This window comes from Gallinula chloropus (assembly GCF_964237585.1).
Source record: "Gallinula chloropus genome assembly, chromosome: 2".
Taxonomy (NCBI): domain Eukaryota; kingdom Metazoa; phylum Chordata; class Aves; order Gruiformes; family Rallidae; genus Gallinula; species Gallinula chloropus.
In genome coordinates this window covers 164,112,463-164,139,210 of record NC_140086.1, presented here as the reverse complement: position 1 = coordinate 164,139,210, position 26,748 = coordinate 164,112,463, and the positions used below count along the sequence as shown (strand labels likewise).

At 69.9% G+C, this 26,748-nt stretch overlaps 1 protein-coding gene across 1 annotated transcript; it reads right to left on the bottom strand.

The window, feature by feature from the left end:
• Positions 1–201: 201 nt before the first annotated feature.
• On the bottom strand, positions 202–24,823 carry KCNH2 (potassium voltage-gated channel subfamily H member 2; the record flags this gene model as incomplete). Its single annotated transcript, XM_084260510.1, has 15 exons — positions 202–1,617; positions 1,964–2,135; positions 2,239–2,425; positions 2,690–2,968; positions 3,054–3,153; positions 3,443–3,636; positions 3,744–3,996; positions 4,073–4,272; positions 5,071–5,458; positions 6,134–6,559; positions 16,167–16,384; positions 16,966–17,406; positions 17,804–17,965; positions 23,641–23,871; positions 24,748–24,823. The coding sequence occupies 15 exons, from the start codon at positions 24,821–24,823 to the stop codon at positions 1,420–1,422; spliced, it is 3,525 nt and encodes a 1,174-aa protein (XP_084116636.1). The 3' UTR covers positions 202–1,419.
• Positions 24,824–26,748: the final 1,925 nt, after the last annotated feature.

Sequence of the window (26,748 nt, the reverse complement as noted above, 5' to 3'; positions counted from 1 at the left end):
TGCGCCACTGTCCCCCCAAACCAGCACCCTGCCCACACCCTCTGCACCCCTGGGTGGGTGCTGGTGTCGCCCACCACGCCCCTCAGCTGGGTGCTCCGTGCCAGGGGTCCTGTCCCCCTCCCCATGGCGGTGCCAGGAGCTGCAGCGGCACAGCTCAGCCATGGCCCCATCCCGCAGCGCAGCCGCACACAGAGCCGGGGGGTGGGTCTGGTTTATTGGGGGGGAGGGGGTGGGGCACAGGGGGCACCTACCACAGAAGGCGACATGCGGGGCTGTGAGAAACGGGGGGGGGCAGGCACACGTGGTGCCCGGCTACGGGACGACGGCACAAACACAGCACACGCTACGAGGAGCGAGGGCGAGCAGAATGGGGGGGGCAGCACCCCCACGCCCCGCACGCGCCCCCTCCCCACCAGGGTCCCCCTCCCTGTGCCTGGGGTGGCACTGTGGGATGGGGGGGACAGAGAGGGGCTGCACCCTCCCACCCTGTGCCACCAGCTGGGCGTAGGGGGAGCGGCTGGGGGCACCCCCAGCTGAGGGGGAAATGAGGGGCAAGGGTGGCTGGCGAGGGGGGTTCACGCAGCAGGCATGGGGAGGTGGGAAGGGGGCTGCTCCCCCGCACAGCGCTGCCCCATGGGCACACAGACGTCCCCGGCCGGCATGACCACCCACAGCCGGGACAAGGATGGGGACACGGCGGGGACATGCATGCCCCCACCCCACGCAGCACACACGCATGTGCACACGGACACACGTGTCATGGGCAGGAGGCGTGGCAGGGGTGGACATACACACACACATATACACACGGGCACAGTGTGTCCGTCTGTCCCGAGAGCGCAGCACGGGGGTCCCGGCACAGCAGGACATCCCCTCCCGCCCCCCCAAACACACACGGCAGGGTCCCGGGGCATGGGACATGAGGACACGCATGCACACGCGTGTGCACACACACACACAGAGTGATGCAGGCAGACCTGCAGCACGTGGAAACACGTGTGACACACGCACACACATGTGTGCACACCCCTGCACATCCCCCCCCACCGTGTGCCACCCGCCCTGGGGGGCTCTGGCTGGGGAAGGGGCTGTGGGGCCGTGCAGGGAGGAGAAGGAGGAGGAGGAAGGGCAGGTGAAGCGCAGCACGCGTCCGTCTGTCCCGCCAGCCAAGCCCTGGACGTGCCAGCGGGGCGGGGGGGGGGGGGTGCAGGGGGGCCTGGCCCCCTCGGGTTAGGCCAGCTAACGTGGGGGTGCCGAGGGGCTCCCGCCGCCCCCCCCCGCGGGCTGCCGGCGGCGGGAGGGATTGTCCGTGGGGGGACGCGGCGGCCCGGAGCCCACCGGCCCGGCCAGCGTCCAGGGGGACGGGGGGTCCCGTGTGGCGTTGCGCCGGGGAGTCTCGCCCCGTCCCCGCGCCGCCCATTAACTCCCGGGGTCGGAGCAGTGTCTATGCAGCGTCTGTGTGTCCGGCGGGCCGGGCAGCTGCCCGGGCAGCGAGAGGCGTCGCACGGCAGCAGCCGGCGGCTCCACCAGCAGCACCACGTCCGGCGGCGACGGCGGCGGCTCGTCACGGGGCTCCGGGGCTCGTGGCAGCTCCAGCGGCACCGGGAAGCTGGGAACCTGCCAGAACGCGGCCACCAGCATCACCACCATGCCAGGAGCCACTGGGACGGGATAGGAGATGGGGAGGGGCACGGGGGGGGGGGGGGGGGGAGGGGCTGGATTTTGGGTGTGCTTGGGAATGACCCTGGCCTGCAGTGGGGAGAGGGGATGGGGTACAGGGGGCATGCCCCAAATCTGGGGGCTCTGGGGTGACCCCAACCCACAATGGGGTGAGGGTATGGGGAGGGCTGCCCTGAGTTTGGGGGGGCTCAGGAGTGACCCCAGCCTGCAGTGGGGCTAGGGGATGGGATACGGGGTGTGTGGTGCCCCGAACTTGGGGGTCTGCAGCTTGGACTGCGCTTACCTGAGAGAGCGGCTGGATGGGGGTGATGGGGAGGATGGGCTGCAGTGGGCACGGCGGGCCGGGGAGCTGGTGGGGGGACGACACGGTGCTGTATGCGGGCGGCACCAGCGCGGCCTGGCGCTGCAGCAGCTGCATGATGGAGCTGATGTCCGCAGCCATGCGGGTCTCCAGCCTGAGGACAGACAGAGAGGCGTCACGGTGCGTGCCGGGACCCCCAGCCACCCCCAACAGGGCTTGAGCTGCCCTCTCACACCCCCATCATTCCCCCAAAATACCTGTTGAGCTGCTTCTGGAGCAGGTCGAGGCGCATCTCCACCTCGCAGCGCTGCCGGCGGCTCATGGCTGGCAGGGGAATGCTGAGGGCGGCGTGTGCTGGGATGGTGCATCGCGGCAGCTCCTGGTACTGCCGGCCCCGGCTCTCCCCCCAGAAGCTGAAGATGTTGGAGACCCCCGAGAAGGCTCCTGTGACGGGGGAGTGAGGGGGGGACATCAGTGCCCTTGGGGTGCCAAGGGAGGATGCGCCCCGCTGGCACAGTGACCCCCCAAGCACAGCCTGGGGGTGCAAAGGCGTAGAGGGGTGGGGGGGGCAGCAGGGCAGGGCTGGGATTGGGGGGCAGGCAGAGGTAGCAGGATGGGGGTCTGTGGGACCCCCGCAAGCAAGAAGGGAGACCCCCCCACCAGCCCTATGGCGATCCCCCCCCCACCTTCCCCATCCCTGTCCCCCACCTGAGAGGGGGTTGCACATGTCGCTGCCCTTGCGCTCTTCGGCCTCGGCGGGCACAGGACCCTCGCTACCCGGGCGGGCGCTGCGGAAGGGGGACAGAGCGGAGACCCCCGTCCCGGGAGCAGGGGGCTCATCCTCGTCGCTGGAGGGGGGGCTGGAGGGTGAGCTGGAGTGGCAGGGCTCCCACTCGGCTGGCCCGCGCGGGGCCCCGGGCGCCTGGCAGCTCCTGCCCGGCCGTAGGGCCTTCTGCCCGCTGCGCAGCTCCCCAGGGCCGGCAGCATCTGTGGGGGGACAGGCCGGGAGTTACGCGGCCCCTCGGGACCTGCCACCCCCGCAAAATGCCGCTGCCCCAGCCCCCAGCCCCACCTTTCTCGGTGCGCCGGCGGAAGGACAGCTTGCGCTTCCGCAGGCGGTTGAAGCCACCGTCGAGCTCGTCACTGCCTGGGGAGCCGGGGATCATGTTGGTCTGCGGAGAGGGGGAGTGAGATGAGGCAGGGGCACTGCCAGACCCCCCATACCGGGCTGGTGGGCAGTGGGAAGCTGCGTGGGCAGTGTGTGGGGCTGGTGTTGGGGCGATGCTGGGGCAGAGGGGGTGACCCCTCACCCACTGGGTGATGCTGGGGGACATCCCGCAGCAACCATCCTGCATCCCTGAGCATCCCTGGTGCCCCATCCCTACTTACTCAGGACCCCCCCAGGCTCAGTGGGATACAGACCCCTGTCCCCCAGCCCCCACACCCCCCTGGGCTCCTCACATCGCGCAGGTTGAAGGTGATCTCCAGGCTGGACCAGAAGTGGTCGGAGAACTCGGGGTACATGTCCAGCACCTCCAGCAGGTCCTCACGGTGGATCTTGTGCAGGTCGCAGTAGGTCAGCGCCCGCACGTCTGCGTTGGACTTCCCGGGCCGCGCGTACAGGTTCAGCGGCTCCCCAAAGATGTCGTTCTTTCCTGGGGGTCACGGGGAGGGGGGGGAAGGTATCAGCCTATGGCGGGCACCCCCCAGCCCAGTGCCGAGGCTCTCCCTGTGTGTGTTCCCCTTGTCCCCAGGGCCTCACCCAGAATGGCCACCACCACATCCCCACGCAGGATCTCAATGGAGCCGCGGGAGATGAAGTAGAGGGCAGTGAGGACGTCGCCGGCGTGCACCAGCGTGTCGCCGGGGGGAGCGTGGGTGGTCTTGAACTTCATGGCCAGGGCACGCAGGCAGCCCTTGGTGGCCCCCTTGAAGGGCTTGCAGTTCTGCAGCAGGCTGCGGTTGAGGTGCAGGCAGATATCTGCCTGCAGGCACTCGGGGAACCCCTTCAGCACCTGTGGGACACAGGGCAGAGGGTCACCCAGGGGTGCTGGGGTACGGGGTGCCGTGCTGCACTGCTCCGGCGCTCACCGCGTTCATGTCGATGCCGTTGGTGTAGGACCAGGCGTGCTGGAAATACTCCTCCAGGCGCTGGCGCAGCGGGTTGGGGATCTGGTGGAAGCGGATGAACTCGCGGACGCGCAGCATCTGCGTGTGGTAGCGTGCGGTGCCCGAGTACAGCCGCTGGATGATGGCCGACACATTGCCAAAGATGCTGGCATACATCAGGGCTGCGGCAGGGGGAGGGGGGCAGCAGGGTGAGGGGCGGCCCCCGGGACCATCGTTGGGGGAACACACACCACCCTGACGTCACCCCCCCCCCCCAACCTGCATGTGGCCATGTGCTTGTCATCCCACCCCTTGCCCCCAGCAGGAATGGGGCGGGGGGGTCCTGCTGGGCTCTGCCCCCCCACCCCACCAAAACCACACTCAACGTTGGGCACCCCCACACCCCCAAACGAGCCAGCTCATGTAGGAACACGTGTGGAGCCGCTGCATGGATGTGCCTTCGGTCAGCGGTACCCCCACCCTGTGCACCCCTCCACACATTTCCTGGCTCCCTTAGTCTGTAGTACCCCCACACACACACTCCTCCTTGCACATCCCGGCTCCCTTGGTCAGTGGTACCCTGCACCCCTCCACACATCACCCAGCTCCCTTGCATGCCCACAGTCAGCAGTAACCCCCCCCACCCTACACACCCCTCACCCTACACACCCCTCCATGGATCCCCTGGTTCCCTCAGTCAGTGGTACCCCCCCCAAACGCACCCTCCATGCATCCCCCAGCTCCCTTGCTCACCCACAGTCAGTGGTACCCCCCATGCCCCACTCCACGCATCCCCTGGCTCCCTTGGTTAGTGGTACCCCCCCCACCCACGCACCGGTCCACATATCCCCCAGCTCCCTTGCACGCCCACAGTCAGCAGTACCCCCTCCACCCCTCCACGCATCCCTTGCACACCCACAGTCAGCGGTAGCCCCCCCACCCCGCATTGCCCCCTTGCCGCCGGCGCCGGGCACACTCACAGCCGATGAGCATGACGCAGATGGAGAAGATCTTCTCGGAGTTGGTGTTGGGGGAGACATTGCCGAAGCCGACGCTGGTGAGGCTGCTGAAGGTGAAGTAGAGCGCGGTGACGTACTTGTCCTTGATGGTGGGGCCGTAATGGGGGTTGCTGGCGTTGAGGGGCTTGCCGATCTGGTCGCCCAGCGAGTGGAGCCAGCCGATGCGCTGCCCCTCCACGTTGCCGATGGCATACCAGATGCAGGCCAGCCAGTGGGCGATGAGGGCGAAGGTGCACATGAGCAGGAAGAGCACGGCCGCCCCGTACTCCGAGTAGCGGTCCAGCTTGCGGGCCACCCGCACCAGGCGCAGCAGCCGCGCTGTCTTCAGCAGCCCGATCAGGGTGGTGGTCTGTGGGTGAGGGGTGAGGCAGACGGGGTCACCAGGGGATGCAGCAGTGGAGATGCCGGCACAGCACCACCCCAGCCCAGAAGCGGATGGGGAGGTGTCCCTGCCCAACCCCGGGGAGCCCTGTTCTGCCTGGAGGTGAGGGAGGGCAGCTTCCACTCCCTAGAGACCCTTGCTGCCCAGCACAGGATGGGCAGAGCAGCCATTGTGTCCCCCCTGGTTTGGGCACCCCCGGCCCTTGTAGCGCAGGGTGCCCACAGGACCCCATGCCAGCCCCCCAGCCCCTCTCCCCACTTCAGGCTCAGATGCCCCCGGTGTCCCCACTGCAGCCAAGACCTCCCCCTACCCTCTACTGGGGGGTCCCACAGAGCCACGTGGCAGGGAGGGGGCTTAAAGACGCCCCCCCAGATGTGCTCTGCTGGTGCTGGGGTGCAGGGGTACCCCAGGGCCAGGCCTAGCCCCACTCCCAGCTGTGCTCAGCACCATGTGCCACCTGCGCCCACCACAGCACCCACCCACCACCACAGCTCCCACCACCCCAGCACACACCGCAGCACCACCGGCACCCATCCCCAGCCTGGGGGGGTGTGTGCAGGACCCCCTCCGGGGCATCACCCACGGCAGGACCCAGGGCAGGCAGGGCAGGGCCGCATGGCACGGTGGTGGGGCGGCCAGTACCTCCTCAGAGCCGGAGCCGAAGATGAGCAGGTCGAAGGGGATGGCGGCCACCATGTCGATGAGGAACCAGCCCTTGAAGTAGTGTATGGCGATCTTGGCGGGGTGGCTGACCACCTCCTCGTTGGAGTTGACGTAGGTGGTGCGGAAGTTAATGAGGATGTCAATGATGAACATGATGTCCACGATCAGGTCCACCACATTGAGGGGGCTGCAGGAGTAGCCGCAGTTGTGACGCTGGGCTTCCTCCTGGTCGTTGAGAAGGAAGGCGGCCGAGTAGGGGGTGAAGATGGCCGTGTAGATGACGAGCAGCAGGATGAGCCAGTCCCACACGGCCTTGAAGGGGCTGTAGTGCAGGATGGTCCATTTGTGGATGCGCGGCGCCTGCAGCTTGTACTCCGGAAGGACGTCGGCACCCAGCGACAGCACCTGGGGCGGGGAGGGGCCAGGAGGGGAGGCAGTGACTCAGCGCCTGCAGCCCCCCACCACACTGCACATCCGCCCCCTGCACAGGGGCTGCCCCCCGACAGCCGCAGGACGAGCACCCCTGGGCCCAAGGATGCTCTGGGGCACGGTGATGATGAGCCCCACGTACCCCCACCCACCCCACCGATGCTGCCTGGCTGCAGCCCCCACTGCACCCACCTGGCCTCAGCAATTCCCCAAGGCCCACACCCCGAAACGGCAGCAGTCACCCCAGAGCTCTGCCTGGTGTGCCCAGCCCTGCTCCAGTGGGACTCCGGCGCAGCTGCTGCCAGAGCTGGGCTGGCAGCGCCGGCGGCACATGGTGACGCAGCTGCGGGCTGGCACAGGCACCTCAGCCTGTCCCGGTGCCAGGCTGGCCAGGCACAAGCACCGTGCAGCCCCCGTCACCCCACGTGCCATGGGGCTGGTCTGTCGGTCCGGGGCTGCGCCAGATGGGTCCCTGTCCTGCTCGGGGTGGGGAGGGGGGGAGCAGCAGGTGCAATAGAGGCAGCAGGTGCAGCGGGAGCAATGGGTGCAACGGGTTCAGTGGGTGCGGCGAGAGCCATGGGCACAGTGGGACCAGTGGGCACAGCAGAAGCAGTGGGGTTCAGGGACAACCCCCCCAAGCTTTGGCAGGACTCTACCTGCTGAAATCCACCCCCTCCTCCCCATCCCCAGACAGCGCCCATGGAAATGAGGGCTGGCAGGCAAATGCCTCCGCTGAGCATTTACATAGCTGGGGCACAGCCCCCTCCCCAAGTGCTGCCTTGGCACTTTCAGCCCCCCTAAAATGGCCCCAGCCTTCCCGCATCCCTCCTGCTGCACACACACTCCCACACACACTGTGCACACGTGGGGCATGGGGGTGCCCCGGCAGCTGTGCCTGTCCGTCCATCCCACCCCCTGGCACAGGGATTAGTTGTCCCGGGACGGGGGGCACCAGCTATAAATAGTGACCGGGCAAAGGGGCGTCAGGGGCAGAGGGGCTCTGAGGTGGGGAGAAGGTGCCAGGGCTGGGGCAGAGCAGAGCCAGGCTGGCCCTGTGCAGGGGGCTGGGGGCTTGGGCAGCATTGGGGCCAGTGGCCACCGGCCACCTCCAAAGAGCCCCTGGGACACGAGGGCCGGGATGGGGAATGGGGCAACACCAACCCCCCTGGTGCTCCCGGATCCCCGACGGCACAGCCCAGCACAGCCCAGGAGCATGACCCTGGGGGTCCCTGGTGGGGGAGGTCCCTCTCCACACCCCCTCCAAGGGGTCCATCCCCACACACAGCCCCGAGGCGCAGGTGAGGGGCTCTGGGGCCAAGCGGCACCCCCTGCTCACAGCTCTTCACCCCAGCTGCACTGCAGCATCTGCACCGTGGGCACAGGAGAGCACAATGGGGGCACAGCCCCCCCAGGCCTGGCCCCAGGGCCCCATCCAGCCCCCAGCCCCAGGGGTAGCACCACAGCTGGGGTGTGGGGAGGGGTCCCCTGGCCCTGCTGCCCGTGGGGGCTGTGGGCACATGCGGCGGTGGGGACAGAGTGAGAGATGGTTTTACGTAACCACCCCAAACCCAGTGCCCGTGGCACCAGGGCGTGCCAAGCCTGAGCCCACCCGTGCCCACCACCAGAACAAGGGGCCCCAGGGTGGGCACACCGCCCAGACCCTCCCGTCCCCTCCCTGGATGGGCATGGCCATGCCGGATCCCAGGTGCTGGGGAGGTTGCCCAGCTCCTGGGAGGTGCCGGGGCTTGGCGGCAGAGCGGGAGTACCGGTACCTTCTCCTCCTGGCTCTGCCCCGTGGCGCGGGCGGCGTCGCTGTCAAGGCACAGGCAGGTGCCGCAGAGGGAGATGCCAGGCATGGGTCCTGCTCCGGCCCGGGGGGGGGCTGCGGGGGGGCCCGGCAACTCCTGGAGCAGCTGCAGGAGCGACGCCAGCATCCTCACGGCCACCCGTGGGCCCAGGCCCGGGCCATGGTGCACCGGCGGCACTCACCCCTCGCCGCCTGCCCGCCGCCTGCCCAGTGGGCACCGGGGCCGCAGCCCACCGCCAGCAGACCCTGCACCCATCCCACCACTGCCGCTGGCCCCCCACACCCCGCCGGGCACCGGGCACCCCCTCGGCGGGACGGCAGCGGCAGGAGGCGCGAGCGGTGGCGGCGGCAGCCCGGCACCACCGGAGCGACAGGAAAATTATTGGGGCGGAAATTTTTCCCAGGCTGCTCCGCTCCTGCTGCCAAGGGAGGGCTGTGCCCCCCCGCCCCCCCGCTCGGCCCCCGCCCGCCCCTTAACCCCTCCGACACTCGGGGTTGTCTGTTGGCCTGGCACGGCACGGCACGTGGCAGCAGGCCGAAGGGCTTGGCGTGGCTCAGTGCCACAGCGTGGCCTGCGGCGCCCACAACCAGGCTAGACGGGGGGGGGCAGCAAGGGAGTGGCAGCTGCTGGGCTGCAGCCTGGGGTGGGACGTGTCCTGATGCCACCAGCACCCTTTGGCCATCCAGACACTGCCGCTGCCGGCACCTGTGCGCAGGGACAGGGGGCTGAGGCCCAGCGCTGTGGCAGCGAGTGGGATGGCACGGTGCACATAAGGCACAGGCACGGCACAGACATGGCATGGGCACAGCACGGGCACACAGCACAGGCGCTCACGGGCCGGGGAACACTGCTGCTCCCACACCAACTCAGCCAAAACACACCCGCGCTCCTGCTGCCGCCCCTGGGACACGGGGCAGTGGGGACATCCCAGGGGACCCCCAGCACCCCCGTCCACAGCCTTGTGGCCTCACAGGGTGCTCACCGCTCCAGGGGAAGCCATGTGCCACGGTGCCAGCCCTGGGGATGCACAGTGGCTCCTGCCAGCCCTGACTCACCCGCTGCCGCCCACGCGCGGGGTTTCCCGGCGGCACCTGCAGCCCCACGTGCGGCACACGCGGTGGGTGGGCCCGATGGGGGCTGGGGGGGGGAACACGGACTGTGCTGAATTGGGGCAGGGGATACCACAGCTCTTCCTGGGGGGCTGCGCCCCGAGCACCCCTTGTGTGTCCCATACGTGATACCCCCAGGATGGGGGGTGGGTGGTGTCACGGGGAGCACGAGGGGTCATGCTGCTGCGGGGTCATGCAGGGTCACGCTGCCATGGGGGCACACGAGGTCACAGGTGCCATGGGGACATGGGGGTGGGGATACTGGGGGGGGACACAGGGGGTACGGGTGCTGCAGCACATGTGGGGCTTGGGTCCCACAGGGACACAGGACCTCCTGGCCCAGGCCCCAGCCACCGGGGGGCCCAGCCGCCCTCCCCAGCCTTCGACGGCCCCTTTAAGGGCGGCTCTGCTGCCCGGCTCCATTTTTAGCCGGGACAGGGGGGGCGGGAGGGGGGGGAGCCAGGGGGGCGCGGGGGGGGCGGCTCCAGCAGCCACCCGGCTCCTGCCTCTAAAATTATCCCAGCCAAACTGGGACAAATCCCTGCCTGCAGCGCGGGCAGGGCCCCCACTCCACACCCTGCGACCCCCATCCCCGCCCCGGACCCCGTGTGTTCCCCCTCCCCCCAGCTCCAGCCCTGCGCCCTCCCACGTCCCTGCATGGGGATGGGGCTGGACGGGACCCCTAGGGGGGGCTGGATGGCGGCAGAGGGCAGACAGAACCCCCAAGGACTCCCAGGGACCCCCTGCCCCACACCCCATCATGCACTAACCACACGGACCCACGGGCACGGGGCGAGGGGGAGGAGTATTGGGGGCGCTGGCTGTACCCCCAGGGGTGCACAGACCCCAACCCCCATCCCACCTGGACACCCCCCCAGGATTCCCATTCTGGGACTCTCTGGGAGCTGTGCACAGCTGGACGGACGGCTGGGACAGACATGGATCCCCCCCTCCAGAAATAAGCCCCCACCCCCGGCCATCCCCCCCCCCCAGCAGCCCCATCCCCAGGCCCCGGAGACTCCCCCGGGGTCCAGCGCCCCAACACCCCGCACCGTGTCAGTGTCACCGCTGCGTATCAGCCCAGGGACATCCCAATGCCCCACTGGGGGGGGGGAGGTGCAGCCCCCCGGCCCCCTGTGCAGTGCGAGGCTCGGGGGTCCCCACACACGGCTCCATCGGCACAGCCACACACCCCGGCACCGCACCGACCCACACCCACGGCGGCAGCGCCCGACCCCCAGCTGGCACCGACCCTCAGCCCAGACCACACGCCCGTGCCGGGGCTGACACGTGGCGACGTCACGGCCCCCTCAAAGCCCGGGGCAGCGATGCTGGGCCGCAGGGCACCACTCCACCACGGTGACGCCGCCAGCAGTGGGCCCACTCGCGGCGACACAACACCCATCAGTCACTGTGACACAGATTCTGGTGGTGCCGACGCTCAGTGACACGTACACCGCCCCGGCGCAGGCACGCGGTGACACGTACACCAACACCTGCTGTGACACCGGCACCCGGCACCCTGCCTGCACAGCCGGAGACACCCGGCGTGGCACCTGCCGCGACCCAGACACCTGCGCCCACGGGGCGCAGCCCCCTCGCTGCCGCAAATACCCCGATCCACAGCCAGGGCCACCACCAGCACCCCGGCACCCCCGGCATCCCTGGCCACTGCCACCCAGTGCGTGGGTGCGCCTGCACCCTGTCGTGACCCAGCACATCCCAACACCCTGACACCCTGACAACCCCCTACCACAGCATTCCCCTGACCGCAGCGCTGCCAGGCCTGTGTCACCAGCGCTTCGTGGTGACACTGTGCACCCAGGGCAGAACTGCTGCACTGATGCATCAGCATCCCCAGCCCTGGGTGCAGCCCTCCACCCTCAGAAAATGGGGCCCACACGAGGGACACCCTGAATCAGAGACCCAGCAGCCAGCCTGGCACCCACACACCAGCACCAGCACCCGCAGGTACCCAACACCGGCATCGGCACCGGCAGGTACCCAGTGGCCACATGCACCCAACACCCACCCAGGACCCCCATCGGCAGGTCCCCAGAACCCTCCGGGCCACTCAACACCAGGACACCAAACCTACTGCACACTGACCCTGGCACACGCACGGCACCGGCGCTGTGCCAGGTCTCAGCACCCCTGGGGACACCCAAGGCAGGACGACCACCGACACCCGCAGCGCCAAGGGAGCCCAACACCAGCCACGGCGCCCATCGCCCTCGCAGGGGCCAGTGTCAGCATCACCCGCGGCCATAGGCACCCGGCACCAGCATGGCCGGCCACCCCGGCAGCATGCGCCACAGCGGTGGTGACACCCCGACACCGTCCCCACCTTGGCACTCACCGTGTTGAGCTGCGGCAACGGTGCAGCTCCCTCGGTGGGCGCTGACATGGACACCGGGGACAGGCAGCCACCCCGGGCTGGGAGGCGACACAGGCACCCCGCTGACGACTGCGCAGCAGCGGCACCGACACCCCGGTGCCGGTGGCAGGGTGGGGGTGAGAAGCCCTGTGACACGGTGACGTCCCCATGGGGCGGTGCGCCCGCCCCAACGCCCGACCCCCACCCGGTGACGCAGACGCCAAGCGGCCCCGTCCCACCTCAGCCACCACCGTGCCACACGCCACCGTCGATGGGCACCACGCGGTGGGGACATGGCGGTCGTCCCGGCCACGCGGCAGCGCCACGGCTGCCGCTGCGTAACAGCCGCAGCCCGGAGCGGTGCCATGACCCCGAGGTGGCAGTGGGTGCCCGTGGGGAGCCAATGCCCCTCACCCCACGGCGCATGGCCAGAGCCCGGGTGCCACGACAGCTCCCGGCGCCATCGGCCCCTCGGGACGCTGACCCCATGCTGCCACCTATGTCCCCCCCGCTTCATGCCCCCACCCCGGCCCACGGAGGGAGGGGGTTCCAGCCCAGCGGGGGGGCAGCCCCCCGCCCCACGGCTGCTCAGGGCGGGACGAGCTAGGGGGTCCATTCCCTCCGCCGGCCACTCCCACCGTGACCCTCCCCTCGAGCCTGGGGGCTGCCCGTGCCCCTGCCCGCACATCCGCCGCCCGGGGAGGGTTCAGGGAGGGTCCCGGGCGCGCTGCGGAGGAGAACAGCCCGGGGCAGGCGGTGCCGTCGGGGCGGGGGTGAGGCAGGTCGGGACGGGAACGGCGGAATGGAACCCACCCGGTCCCCATGCCCTCCCCGCTCCCCGGATCCGCCCCCCCCCCCTCCCCCCAGCCCCCCCCGTACCTCCTGGGCCACCAGGCTGGAGATGCGGACGGCGCGGCGGACGCGGTCGCTCTTGCGGTCCCCGTCGGGACGGTCGCCGCTGTCGCGCCGCGCCGGAGCCATGGTCGCGATCAGCGGGGGGAGCCCCGCGCCGCCCCCCCGCTGCCCCCCATCCCGGCGCTGCCCCGAGCTGGCGGCAGATGGAGCGGGGACGGCACCCCCCCGCCCCGAGCCCCCCCTCCCGCTGCCGCTGCCTCCCGCCTCCGCCGGTCCCGCTCCCCGCCCGGCCGCCGCCCCCTCCTCCCCGGTCCAGCCTCCGCCACTCCCCGCGGGCCCGTCACGCCGCGGGGAGGGACTGGGAACACCCCCCAGGGAAACTGAGGCACGGGTGGGTGGGTGGATGGGGGTCACTCGCCGGGTTCCCCCGCACCCAGTGCCCAGCTGCCAGCCTCCTGCCCACCCCGAGCCTGCCAGCTGCTGCCTGCAGGATGGGCACCCAAGGGACCCCCGAGCCCGTGGGGACAGCACCCTGATGGGATGGGATGGGATGGGATGGGATGGGATGGGATGGGATGGGATGGGATGGGATGGGATGGGATGGGAAAGGATGGGGTAGGGACGGGGTGGTGATGGAGAGGGGATAGGGAGGGGATGGGGAGGGGATGTGACACGGGTGAGTTGGAATGGGAATGGGTACAGAGACAGTGCAGGGACGGGGCTGAGCCAGCGGCGGGGGCTCCTTGGCACCACGGCAGCCCCAGGCTGACTCACGGCCCCGCCGGCTCCCGGTGTCCCTGGCTGCTGCCCAGCCCTGGCAGAAAGACCCCTCTGCGCCTGCCCATCGCCTCTGCCCGCACCCCGCAGCCCACCCCCCCCCCCCGGCCCGGCAGAGGGGTGACCTCAGTGCGCCGTGTCCTCACCCAACGGGCGTCTCACCCAACGGGCCACGGCACAGTGACCCCCTGCTCCATCAGGGGGGGTTCCCCACAGCCCCCACTCTGACTCTCACCCCCCACAGCCCCCAGCAGCCCCTGCTGACAGCCTGGCCCAGTCAACGGCACCACAGGGCACCCACCAGCCACAAGCAGACTGGCCCGGTGCAGCCCCCTGGCCTCCACCGTGCCCACGGTCAGCACTGGCACACGCTCCCCCCATGCCAGGCACAGCCAGTGCGGCACAGGCAGCACCCAGCCCCAGCACCGTTCTGCAACCCTGCGGGCAGGGGTCCCTACCAGAGCAGGCTGGGGGTCCCTGGGGTGCCATGAGCCACTGGGATGGCACCGCACCCATCCCTGCATGGCAGTGTGGCCTCACTGACCCCTCTGTGCCATGCTCTGTCCCCATCCCCATCCTCATCCCCATCACCTTCCTCATCCCCATCCCCTGCCCCATCCCCGCCAGGCTGGCGCGGCGTGGTTGGCCATGGCGGGCTGGCAGGCCCCAGCGCGTGGTGACCTTGACGGGAGCTGCGGGCTGCTTTGGCTGCCATCACTGTGGATGATTCACGGTGCTGCTGCCTCCAAGCCCCAGCCCCCCAGCGCCGCCAGCTCACGGTGCCGGACCTGAGGCTGCCCCACAGCCCGTTGCAGGGCGCTGAGTGCAGCCGCCATCGCTACGCCGCTCGACGGCTGCTCACACTCCATCCCACACCACAACAGCACCCAGGCACCGTGCTGGCACACAGCAGCCCTGACACCTCAGCCCGCCAAGCCGGGCACAGGCCAAGGTGAGGACCCCATCCTGCACCGGGGAGGCGGAGGGTGCTTCCACCCCCGGGCACCCCACACAGCCAGGGTACAGCCGTGCCCCCCACCCCGGTGCCGTGGGGCAAGCCCAGCCACACGAGGGGTCCCGGTGTGCCGGGCCCTGCATGGCGATGGGGGTCCCAGCTGTGGGCAGCGACGGCAGCACAGTGCAGGCAGCTGTCCACCGCAGCATCACAATTAATTACACAGCAAAGGCAATCAGGCCGCCTGGCTCGTTAGCATGCTGGCGCAGAACAGGGAAGTCCAGGGCTGGGGGGCATTGGGGTCCCTGTGAAGGGGTCCCCCTCCCCACAGAGGGTCCCATGACTGCGCCGGTGCTTGGCGAGGGGAGCAGGGCTGTGTGCCCCAAGGTGCTCCCGGGAGGGGACCCCGAGCAGCAGGGCCAGGAGCACCACAGGGAGCAGGGGGGGTCCCAAATGGCCCCCTCTCCCTGCTGCTGTGTGCAAGCAGACGCAGGGGGAGGAATCGGGGCATGCAGGGACTGGGGGCACAGGCAGATGCTGCCCCCCGCCAGCTGCCAGGGGTTGCATGGGGGGTCGTGAGGACAGCCCCTCCCCAGCCCCTCTGCCTTGGCCCTGCACCCCCGGGGCCCCCCTGGCTCTCCGCTCGTTAGCAGGCACAGGACCAGGGTGTAATTAAGCAGCAGATGGCCATTACACAACGTCGGCGCATGAGCTGCCCCCGCCAGCCCCCCGGCACGGGCAGCCCCCAGCCGCGGCAGCCGCACGGCGTGGGGCCCGAGGGATGTCCCGGTGCAGGGACGGGGGGGTCTGGCGCGTGTTTCCCCCCCGGGGCCCCACGTGCTGCACCAGCATTGCGCCGCCCTGACACCGCGCCCATGGCCCCGGCTCTGGCATCACCGGGACGTCACCAACAGACCCTCCCATGGGGAGCGACAGGGACCCTCCTGGTCCCGCGGGGTGGGGGACAATGGGCGTTGCCAGTGATACCCCGCACCTCATGCCTGCCCCAGCACGCCGCGCCTCAGGGACCCCATCGTGGCCTTGTCACCCTGCGGCAGCCCTGAGCACCCCCAGCACTGCTCTGACATCATCTGCGAGCTCTGACATCACCCTGTGAGCTCCGGCATCATCATCCCAGGAGCTCACACACTGCCCTGTGAGCTCTGACATCATCTTGTGAGCTCTGACACCACTCCATGAGCTCTGACACCACTCCACGAGCTCTGACACCTCCCTCCAAGCTCTGACCTCACTCCATGAGCTCTGGCATGAATATCTGATCTCTGACATCAGCCCACAGGCTCTGATGTCACTTCCCTTCAAGCTCTGACATAATTCCACACACTTTGACATCACCCCACATGCTCCATCACTTCCCTGCAAGCTCTCGCATCACTTCTGCTTGAGCTCTGACATCACTTCCCTTAGAGCTCTGACATCATCCCATGAGCTCTGACATGAATCTCTAATCTCTGACATCAGTCCACAGGCTCTGACGTCCCTTCCCTTCCAGCTCTGGCATCATCCTGTGATCTTTGACATCCCCTCATGTGCGCCATCACTTCCCTTCAAGCTCTGACATCACCCCACAAGCTCCATCACTTCTGCTTGAGCTCTGACATCCACCCCCCCAGCAGACGGGCAGCAGCTCCGATACCACCCCAGACACCCCCGCCCACCCACCCGCGGGGGTCTCACCCACCTGTGTGACCTTCTCAGTGACGTTGTGCGTCCGGTCCTTCAGCTTGGTGGGGGCGATGATCTCCTTCTCGCCGGGTGGCGCAGCCAGGAAGGCATCGGCCGCCTTGAAGTCCACGAAGTTGAGGGTGATCTGGGGGATCTTGCTGATGGCGCGGTACCGCACCAGGTCCGAGTCGGAGGTGGAGTTCAGCAGGGCGCTGCGCACGTTGTTCACGGCCCCTGGGCGGGGGGACCGTCACCACGGGGGGCCCGGGGCTGGGGTGCCCACAGCAGCCGAGGGGAGTGGGGAGCGGGGAGTGGGGACTGCGCTTGGCCAGATCAGGGGTTGAGGTGGCGACCGCCGCACATGACGGCACTGCTGAGGGGTCAGGGGCTGGTGGGGGAGAAACATGGGGGGTCAGGGGCTGCGGTGAGGGGGACGTGGCTGAGCAAGCCCCCTCTGGCGGACAGCCGGTGAGCCGGCCAAATTGGGGTGGCTGTGGGGGTCCCTGCTGGGAGCTTGGTGCCGCACAGGGGTTTGGGGCAGCCACAGTACACCCCTCGCCGGGTAAGGGAGGGATGGGGGGGTCACACACGGGGTGCTGGAGCCACCGGCAGTTTGGGGCACCACTGCGATGAGGAGCCCAACAGCGACACGTGTCACCGCGGCTGTATGCCGGCACCACCGGCTCCATCCGGCTGCCTCTGCCAGCGACCCGCGTGCCGGGACATGACCCAGGCCCTAGAGAGCCATCAGCGCTAAGGACCTCACCCCGTGGTCGCACGGTGTGCCGGGGGCACGAAGCCACGCGTGGCCATACCGGTGCTGGAGCCGCGGTGCATGGCGGTGCCGGAGTTGGCGTGTCGGCTGTGGCAGCGCTTGTCGCCGTCGCCCTTCATGGTCTCAATGTCATCGACGGAGGAGGCGCGGCGCACGCTGTGCACGCTCTCCCGTGAGCGGCTCCGCGCCAGGCTGCAGTTGGAGAAGGCAGCGTGCAGCGCCAGCCGGTCGGCGCGCGGAGAAGAGTGGGTGACGGGCGGCTCGGGGGACTCGTCCCCCATCAGCGCCGCGCGGTCCTCAGGCTTGGGGTCCCCCGGGCCGCCCGGCTCCAGCGAGGACGCGGCGTCCTCGGCGCCTGACTCGCTGCTCTGCTTGGAGAAGTCCACCACCACGGCGTCGGGCGGCTCTGGTGGCAGCGACTGCTTGCTGCCCGCCAGCGCCAGCAGTGCCGGCAGCTTCAGCCGGAACGACTTGCTGCGGCCTGGAGGGGGAAAGGGGCAGGGTTGGGTGTCGCCTGGCAAAACGCCCCCCTCCACAGGAACCCACCACTCTCACCATGATGCATTCGGCAGCGCCCAGCACCCGTGACGCAGGTCCTGGTGATGCCCGTGCTGCGCCCAGTGCGGTGGCCCCAGCACAAGACCCCCCCCAACCCTGGTCATGCTGGGTGCCCCATGCCTGGTGCGGTGGCCCCGGCATAAGACTCCCCCCAGCCCCAGTCATGCTGAGCACCCCATGCCCAGCACAGTGGCACCAGCACAAGACCTCCCCCCACCTCAATCATGCTGGGCACTCTGTGCCCAGCGCGGTGGCCTCGGCACAAGACCCCCTCCCTCCCTGGTCATGCAGGGTGCCCTGTGCCGCGATGCCAGCCATACCGGAGGGGAACCAGTTGGCGGGGGTGACCCAGTGGTTGGTGTCATCAGGCGAGCCGGCACGCTCAGTCTCCATCACCACCTCGAAGTTGAGGATGAACATGATGACGGCCCCATCCTCGTTCTTCACCGGCACCACGTCCACCAGGCACAAGAAGCAGCTGCCTGTGGGGGTACGGGGGGCTCAGCACAGCACCCACACCCCGGATGAGCACCCCCTTTCTGACCCCCACCCCATCCCGGCACCCCCCACCTCACCCTGGGCAGTGGGACCCCTCCAGCCCCCTCCTCCACAGCCACATCAAGGTGGGGAAACTGAGGCACACATGGACAGGATGGAGCCTGGCGCCCCATGGCACAACCAGAGCAGCAGCACAGGGGGTGGGGGCAGCTTGCCCCCCCCAGACAGCCCCACGGACTGTGTGGGGTGAGGACAGGGGGCTGGGGGCAGCGCGGGGCGCAGTCGGGGTGCCTGGCCAGGCTTAAGCGGCTCAGGACTCGTTAACAGCTGCGGCGCTAATCCTGCTGCCACAGCTGGAGCTGGGGGGACCGGGGGGGCCGGGGCAGCCCGGGGTAACCTCTGCTGCGCGGGGGTGGAGCAGCATCCGCACCTCTGCCTGGGGCGGGTCCCCATCACCGGGGGGTGCCAGAGGGTGTCCACAGCCCCCCGCCAGCGCAGCAACCCCCGCCCCTCCCCAGCACCCACAATGGCGCAGCGGGACATGGCACAGGGCCGGGACGAGCATGTGGCACCGGGGTGCAGGATCATCCCACACACATACACCCTGTGCCACAGACCCCGCTGCACCCCCGCACGGCGTCCCCCACCTCCCCCCCGCGCTGGCAGCAGGCCCGGCAACCTGCGCCGGGGAGCCTGGCACGGCATCCGCCAGCTGGCACCGGCACCGGCCTCAACCCCGCATGGGGAATCCCAGCCCGCACGTGGGGCCGCAGGCAGGGGGCCAACACTGCCGGAGGCTTGCGGCACAGCATGGCACGGCACGGCACAACACGGCACAACACAGCATGGTACGGCATGGCACGGCATGACACGGCGTAACACGGCATAACACGGTATAACACAGCATGGCACGGCATAACACGGCACAACACGGCACAACACAGCATGGCACGGCATAACACGGCATGACACGGCATGGCACAGCATGGCACGGCATAACACGGCATGACACGGCATGGCACGGCATAACACGGCATGGCACGGCATAACACGGCATAACACGGCATGGCACGGCATGGCACAACCCGGCATGGCACAACACAGCATGGCACGGCATAACACGGCATGACACGGCATGGCACGGCATAACACGGCATGGCACGGCATAACACGGCATAACACGGCATGGCACAGCATGGCACGGCACAACATGGCACAACACAGCATGGCACGGCATAACACGGCATGGCACGGCATGGCACAGCATGGCACAACCCGGCATGGCACAACACAGCATGGCACAGTATGCCATGGCACAGCACGGCACAGCCCACCAGGACCCCCCACGGCCCGTGGCAGCGCAGGCCGCAGCGGGGCTCCCGGCCAGGCCGCGGGGGGATTAGCAGCACGGACACATGGCCGCCCCGTGCCGCCGCCGGCAGCTTCGCCTCATCCTCGCCCACCCGGCGCCCGGCTCCGTGGGGAATCCTGATCCCCTGACCCGCGGTGCCGGGACACGCGCCAGCGCCGGCACCGGCCCCCCGCCCGCGGCCGCCCCGTCCCACTGCCCGGGCCGGGGTCAGGGGGTCGGGACCCCCGTGCTGGGCACACCCTCCTCACCTGGCTGCCGGCGGAGCCTCCGGACCAAGGGTGGGCGGGGGTCCCGCCGCCCCTGCCCCACAGGCACTCGGACCCCCACGCAGGGGGCGGGGGGCGGGGGGTGGGGGGAGCAAAGGGCACGGGGGGGGGGGGGGGGTGAGGGGGGAGCCCAGGGCCGGCCGTGGCCTCGGACGAGCGGGGTCGTGAAGGGGCCCCCCCTGTGCAGCCCCCCCCGCCCCCAGCCCCGCAGAGCGCCGGGGCTGCGGCCCTTGGCAGCACCGCTGCCGGGCCGGCTTTATGCCTAAATATGGCTGTGGGCAGCGGCGGCGGCGAGGGGACAGCCAGGCCAGGCCACGCCAGGACGGGGGCCCAGCTCAGCCCCCACAGCCACACACCAGCCCCGGCCACGGCCCCCGCCCACCATGGGCGAACTGGGGTGCGAGGCTTGGAAGGCTGTTTTGGGGGACGGTGGCTGGGAAACCCCTGGGAGTGAGGAGAGGTGGGGGCTGTGCTGACCCCCCCGCCGCCCGCTGAGCCCCCAGAGCCCCACAGGACACCCCACGTCCCCCCGTTGTGCCCCCCTAGCCCGGGACAGGCCCCGCGCCAGGGGCTGCACGAACCCCCCCCCACGGCAGCACCGGGGGCTCCTGCACCCCCACGGCCCGCCCTGGGCTCGGGGACTCCGGCCACGAGTGACAGGGACCGAACGCGGCCCAGGATGGGGGGCCGTGGGGAGGGGGCTGCACGAGGCCGGCGGATGTGGGGGGGTTGCCCTGCTCAGGGTGCGCCCCGCGCCCCAAATGCACCCCCCACCTCCAGACCTGCACCCCAAATCCATCCACACCCCCTCTGCACCCCAAACCCACATACACCCCGCACCCCCTCCCCGCACCCCAGGCCCCAAGTGCACTCGCCCCCCACCCGCCTGTCGCTGCCCCCCACACACCGCACCCCCCACACACCCCCCGGTGCCCCCCGCTCCAACCCCCGCGCCCCGGCCGGGCTGCGCTGCTGCTTCCCGTCTCCGCCAGGCGGCGACACCGGGACCGACACCAGGACCGGGATCGGCACCGGGATCTGCACCGGGACTGGGATCTACCCTGGAACCGGAACCAGCACCAGTACCTGAAGCAGCACCGGGACCAGGGCCAGGACCCAAACTGGGACCAGGATCTACACTGGGACTGGGATCCGCACCGGGACCAGCACCAGGACCAGGATTGGGATCCACACCTGAACTAGGACCGGCATCCACACTGAGACCAGGATCTACACTGGGACCAGAACCAGCACCGGGACCCACACCAGAACTGGCACCAAAACCAGGATCTGAACTGGGACTGGGATCCGCACTGAGACCAGGACCAGCACCAGGACCCCCACGGGACTGGGACCAGCACTGACACCCGCACCAGGATAGGGGCAGGTCCAGAACGGGGACCAGCAGCAGAACCAGCACCGGGACCTCACCACATGCTGCACCGAGCCCCATCCCAGCGCTGCCCCAGAGCCACAGCCCCCCTGCACCCCGCAGCCCCCCCCACACCCCGCAGCACCTCCCCTGCACCCCGCAGCAGCCCCCCTCATCCTGCACCACACGCTGTGCCCCCACATCCCACCCGATACCAGGGGTGCCTGGTGCCAGTCCTGGCACACTGCAGCGTGGGCACTACGCGCTGGTGGCAGCCAACGCGTCCCACTGCCCCTCACCAGCACAACCAGCCGGTGGCTGTGACCTCGGTGGGGCTTGGCCAGGCTGGGGGTACCCATGCCAAACCATGCCAAGTCGTGCTGGGCAGGCAGTGCCAGTGACACGAGGCAGCCCCTCGAGCCCTCTGCCCAGGCCCACGGCCGGCACCACACACTGCCACAGCTCCTGCTGACCCCACAGATGGGGGGTCTTCCATGCCATGGCTGGCCCCCAACGTGCTGCAGCCATGGTGCAGCGCGGTGTCAGCCACCCCGGTGAGCCCAAGGCCTTCCCGTGGGGCTGCAGCTCCTCAGCGGCTGCCGCGACCTTCCGGCGTCTGCGCCAGCGCCGGGGCTGTATAAACAACGTCGCTCAGAACTAATGGCTGCAGCAGCGGCTGGCGACGCGGCGGGGCCCAGCTCGGCTCAGCACCCCGCGGCGCGGCACCGGCAAGCACCGTGCCACATGGGACAGGCCACCTGGGTGCCGCAGAGGGGACCTGGGGGGGACCTGGGGTGGAGGAGGGGGGCTCAGCACCCCAGCACGGCTGCCAGGGTGTCGACGCGCGCGGTGATGGCCCCTGCGCCGGGGATGTCGAGGCCAGCATGGCCTGGCCATGAGGCTGGAGCTGGAGGTGGCTGTGGGGGTCCGTGGGATCGGGACCCCCAGTCGGGCAAGCAGGACCCCGTGGGACTGAGCTGTGCCCGGTGGGGACAAGGGGCACCCACGAGCAGCACCACTGCTGCCCTGGCAGCACCAGGACCCACCACAAGAGGCCCAGCCACCGGGGTACAGGAAACCCCCAGTTCCAGGGGTCTGACACCCCCCCGCCCCCGCGGGTCCCACTGGTTCCAAGGCAGCTCTGCTGGGGGGCGAGGGCAGGGGTAGCCCGGGGAGACCCCCCATCCTGGGGAGTCCCGGCCGTGGCAGGGAGGGACAGGGGGGGAAGCAGTTCCCTGGGCACCGCATGCCGACACCTATAAATATCCCATACGGCGCTCCCCCGGGACACGGCACAGGCGGCACCAGTCACCCCTGGCAGCTTGAGCTGCCTCCTGGGTCAGCCCCGCCACCCCGTGCTGGGGACCCCCCATCTCCACCCCGGGGTCCCCACACCACCTCACTGGGGGTCTCACAGCAGCACCTGGGAGCCCAGGGCAGGGCAGGGGTTGTAGTCTTGGGGGGGCAGCTCAAGGGGGCTGGGCTGTCCCACCATAGCACCGCCCTGGGAGCAGGGGGGGCTGCCGGGGGTAGGGGGGGAGCACGAGTCACCCCCCCACCACAGCTGGCCTGGAGCAGAGCCCAGGGCAGGGTGCCAGGGCTGGGACAACAAGCTGGGAGGGGGCAGCAAGGGCTGAACCCCCCCGGGGGCACACACAGCCCTGGCACCACCGGGGAGCTGCTGGCTCAGCATGCCGGACCCACGGGGCGCAGGGGTGGCGGGGACACCAGCCACGGATGCTGCCGGGGACCGCAGCCCCCACCAAGGGCACGGATCCTGCGTGGCAGCACCAGCCAGCACTGGCCAATTAGCCCAGGCCTAACAAGCCGCCCACGCGCCAACACCAGCCCCGGGTCCAAAGTGCATGGCACCAGGTGTGCCCGCTGCAGCCGGGCCCAGGGCACCACGGCTGCACGTGGTGGCTGCTGGCAGAGCCGGTGCTGGGCCACAGCTGGGCACCAGCTTCGTTTGCTCAGTGCACCAGAACCGGGGCCGGGTGCCCAGAGCCGTGGGCAGCTGCCGCCAGAGACGGGACACCTGGCACGGGCACTGGCGCAGCAGGGACACGCGGCAGCCTTGGCACTGCCAGTGCTGTGTGTGGCTGCGTGGCCAGGCCCAGCCTGGGCACCGCAGGGCCCAGCACCCACCCGATGGCGCAGGGACCCCCAGGACTGGCCGTGCTGGAGCAAGGCAGGGGTGATAGCAATGGTGAGCCCCACACACCCCCTGGGACGGTGACACCGTGATGCCCGACACAGGCTCGAGCCCCACGGCCCTGGCACCTCACTCCAGGGACAGGCACGGTGCAGCACCCGCGTCCCCCCCAGCCTTTGGGCAGCCATGGGGCAGCCAGACTCTGGCTCAGGGTAGGGCCACGCCACAGACCAAGGGCAGGGCAGGACGGGGCCCCCGCCGCCCCCTCCCCTTCCCCAGCACTCAGGGCATGCTACCCCCAACCGCATCCCCGTGCCGCATGTCACCTCCAGCTGCAGCACTGCCGCCGGATGGGCACAGCACAGGCACCCGCCTCAGCACACCGTCCCCTCAGGGGTCCACCTGCCCGTGAGAGACCTTGGCCCCCCCGCGTGAAGCCCTGGGCGCGGGGGCCAGGGCTGGGACACCAAGCTGGGAGGGGAGCGGGGTCCTACCGTCCTTGCGGTAGAAGCAGATCTCCACCTTGCGCTCCTCGGCGCCCAGCAGCGCCTGGGCGATCTGTGCGGCGGCGCCGCGCTGGGTGCGGGGCCCGTGCAGGAAGTCGCAGGTGCTGGGCTTCTGCATCACCTCGGCCCGCGAGTACCCGCACAGCTGGCAGAAGCCGTCGTTGCAGTAGATCACCGCGCAGTTCTCCACGCGGGCGTTGGCGATGATGAACTTGCGGCCTGGGGACGGGGGGAGAAGGGGGGGTCAGTCCCACAGGGCGTCGTGTGTCCCCCCCACCGTGGCTTGGTGCCCCACAGGGAGGTTTTGTCCTGTCTGTCTGTCTGTCTGTCTGTGGCTCTGGGTATCAAACACCTGGCAAACTGTCCCGGTCGATGCCCGGTGGGCCCTCCCCAAACAACTGGCATGGCCACCATCACCGCAGGGACCCCACCACCATCATTGTGGGGACCCCACCATCACCATCATGGAGACCCCACTGTCATCACTGAGAGGACCCCACTGCCATCACCACCATCACTGCCAGACCCCACCATCATCACCGCAGGGACCCCACCACCATCAGTGTGGGGACCCAACCACCATCACTGCCATCACCACCGGGACCCCACCACCATGACCCCACCACCATCACCACCAGACCCCACTGCCATCACCATGGGGACCCCAGGGATCAACACCATAGCCTGAGGGCAGATGCTGGGCCAGGCCAAACCACCCCCCAGACAGGACGCTGTGGCATCACCATGGTCCGGCTCCTCCGTCCCCACTGGGAAAGCTCCATGTCTGTCCCCAGGGAGGTTTGGGGTCCCCCCCCCAACACCCCTCCCTGTCTGGGTGCCAAAACCCACAGCTGGCAGCTTGCCAGAGGGGGATCCTAGGGTGGGGGGAGCAGGGGGGTATCCCCACCCACGAGTACCGGGGGGGGACACCCCACTGCAACCCCACCCTGGGGACAGGCCGGGGGGGCTCAGGGGGTCCAGAGGAGCCGGTGGCACCTCCCACTCACCCTTATCACCCACACCCAAACCCACCTGGAGCTCACTCACCCCCCACCGCCCCGCTCCCCGGCCCCAGCCCCCCGCGCCACTACTCACTCTGCCCCTCGAACTTGCGGATGATGGTGTCCAGGAAGGTGTTTTGGGGGGCGACGTGCCCCCGCCGCACCGGCATGCTGCCCGGCCCATGGGGCAGCGCCGCCGCCCGCTGCGCTCCGCCGGCCCGGGGGGGGTGTGGGAAGGGGGGGGGGGCCGGGCGGGGGGAGGCGGCCCCGCGCCGCGGGGGGTCCCGCTGCCCTTGAGCCAAGGACGGCGCCGGCGGGGCGGCTCCGGCGGGGGGGGGGGGGCGGGGGGGGGCGGGGGCGCGGTGCGGGGCGGGCGTGCGGGGGTTAACGCCGGGCCCTGCCCCCCGCCCGGCAGCGGGGCCGGGGCTGCCCGCGCGGGGCCGGTACCGGGGCTTCCCCCCGCCCTCCCGCGCCGCTCCCCGCTCTACCCGCTCGGCGCGCGGCGCCGCGGACGCGGCATCGGCCTTATTTAGTCACGGAGCGGCCGGGGGGTGGAAGCCCCGCCCGGCCCGGCGGGGCTCGGCGGGGCCCGGTTCGGCTCGGTTCGGCTCGGTTCGGCTCGGCCCGGCGGGCGGGCGGCGGGCGCTGCGTGTTGACAACCGGGCCCGCGGGGCGGGGCGAGCGAAGGCGGCCAATGGCCGGGGGGGGGGGGAGAGCACCGGGGTGGGGGGAGCACCGGGGGGCCCCGACACGCCCCGCCCGGGAGCGCCCATCGCCCGGCCCCCGCCGCCCCGAGCTCCCGGCACGCGGGGATCGGCCCCTCCCAGGGCCCCCCCCCCAGTAGTCCCCCCATCGCCACCCCCCCTCCCCGCAGCCCCGCGCCCTCCGGCAGCCCCCGGCAGGTGGGACCTGCGATGCCCCGATGGGACGGACGGACGAACAGACAGATGGACGGGGGGACACTGGGACCCCATAACGTTGAGATATGGGGGTGGCGGGACAGCAGGGCAGCAGGACAGCAGGACTCGTGGACACCGGGACACCAGGACAGCAGCACACTGGAACAGCAGGACACTGGGATACTGGGACACCAGGGCACAGGGAAGTGGGGACACTGGGACAGCAGGACAGTGGGACAGTGGGACCCCATGATGTCAAGATGTGGGGACAGCAGGACACCAGGACACTGGGACACCAGGACACTGGGACACCAGGACACGGGACAGCAGGACAGTGGGACCCCATGATGCCAAGATGTGGGGACAACAGGACACTGGGACACCAGGGCACAGGGAAGTGGGGACACTGGGACTGCAGGACACAGGGATGGTGGGATGCCAGGACACGGGAGTAGGGGGGCACTGGGGTGCAGGCACACCACAATGTCAGGGTGCTGGGATACTGGGACAGCAGGGCACTGGGGCACCAGGTTACCGGGATGCTGGGACACCATGATGGTGGGATGCCAGGACACTGGGACCCCTGGGCACTGGAACGCCAGGGTGGTGGGGTGCCGGGACCCCTGGGCACTGGGACCATGGGGCTGGTCCAGCTGCCTGGCAAGGGGAGTCTGTCTCCCCCCCTCCCCCCCCCCCCCCCCCGCCGTGCTGGGCCCCCTCCCTCAGCTCAGGGTCCCAGGGAGTTGGGGGGTCACGGCCCCCAGTGGGGTCACGTGGGGTCGGGGTCACCCTGGGGTTTGGTGGTCCTGCTGCAGCAGGGCCCATGGGTTGTAGGGCTGGGTACCCCCATACTAAGTGCTCCCCACTGGGGACCCCCTGCCCACCCCCTCCCCAGGGACCGCTCCCAGTGCTGCATTCGGGTCTTGGTCCCAGTGCTGGTCCCAGTCCAGTCCCAGTCCCGGTCCTGACCCTGGTGCTGTGTCCCAGTCCCAGTTCTCATCCTAGTCCCAGTCCTGTTCCAGTCCCATTTCCAGTCTCAGTCTAATCAGAGTCCCAGTTATGATGCTGTCCCCCATACTGGTCCCAATCCCAGATCCAGTGCAGTCCCAGTTCCAGTTCCAGCCCAGTGCCAGCCAATGCCCCAGTCTAAATCCCAGTCTTTGTCCCACTCTCACTCCAGACCAGGTCCCAGTCCC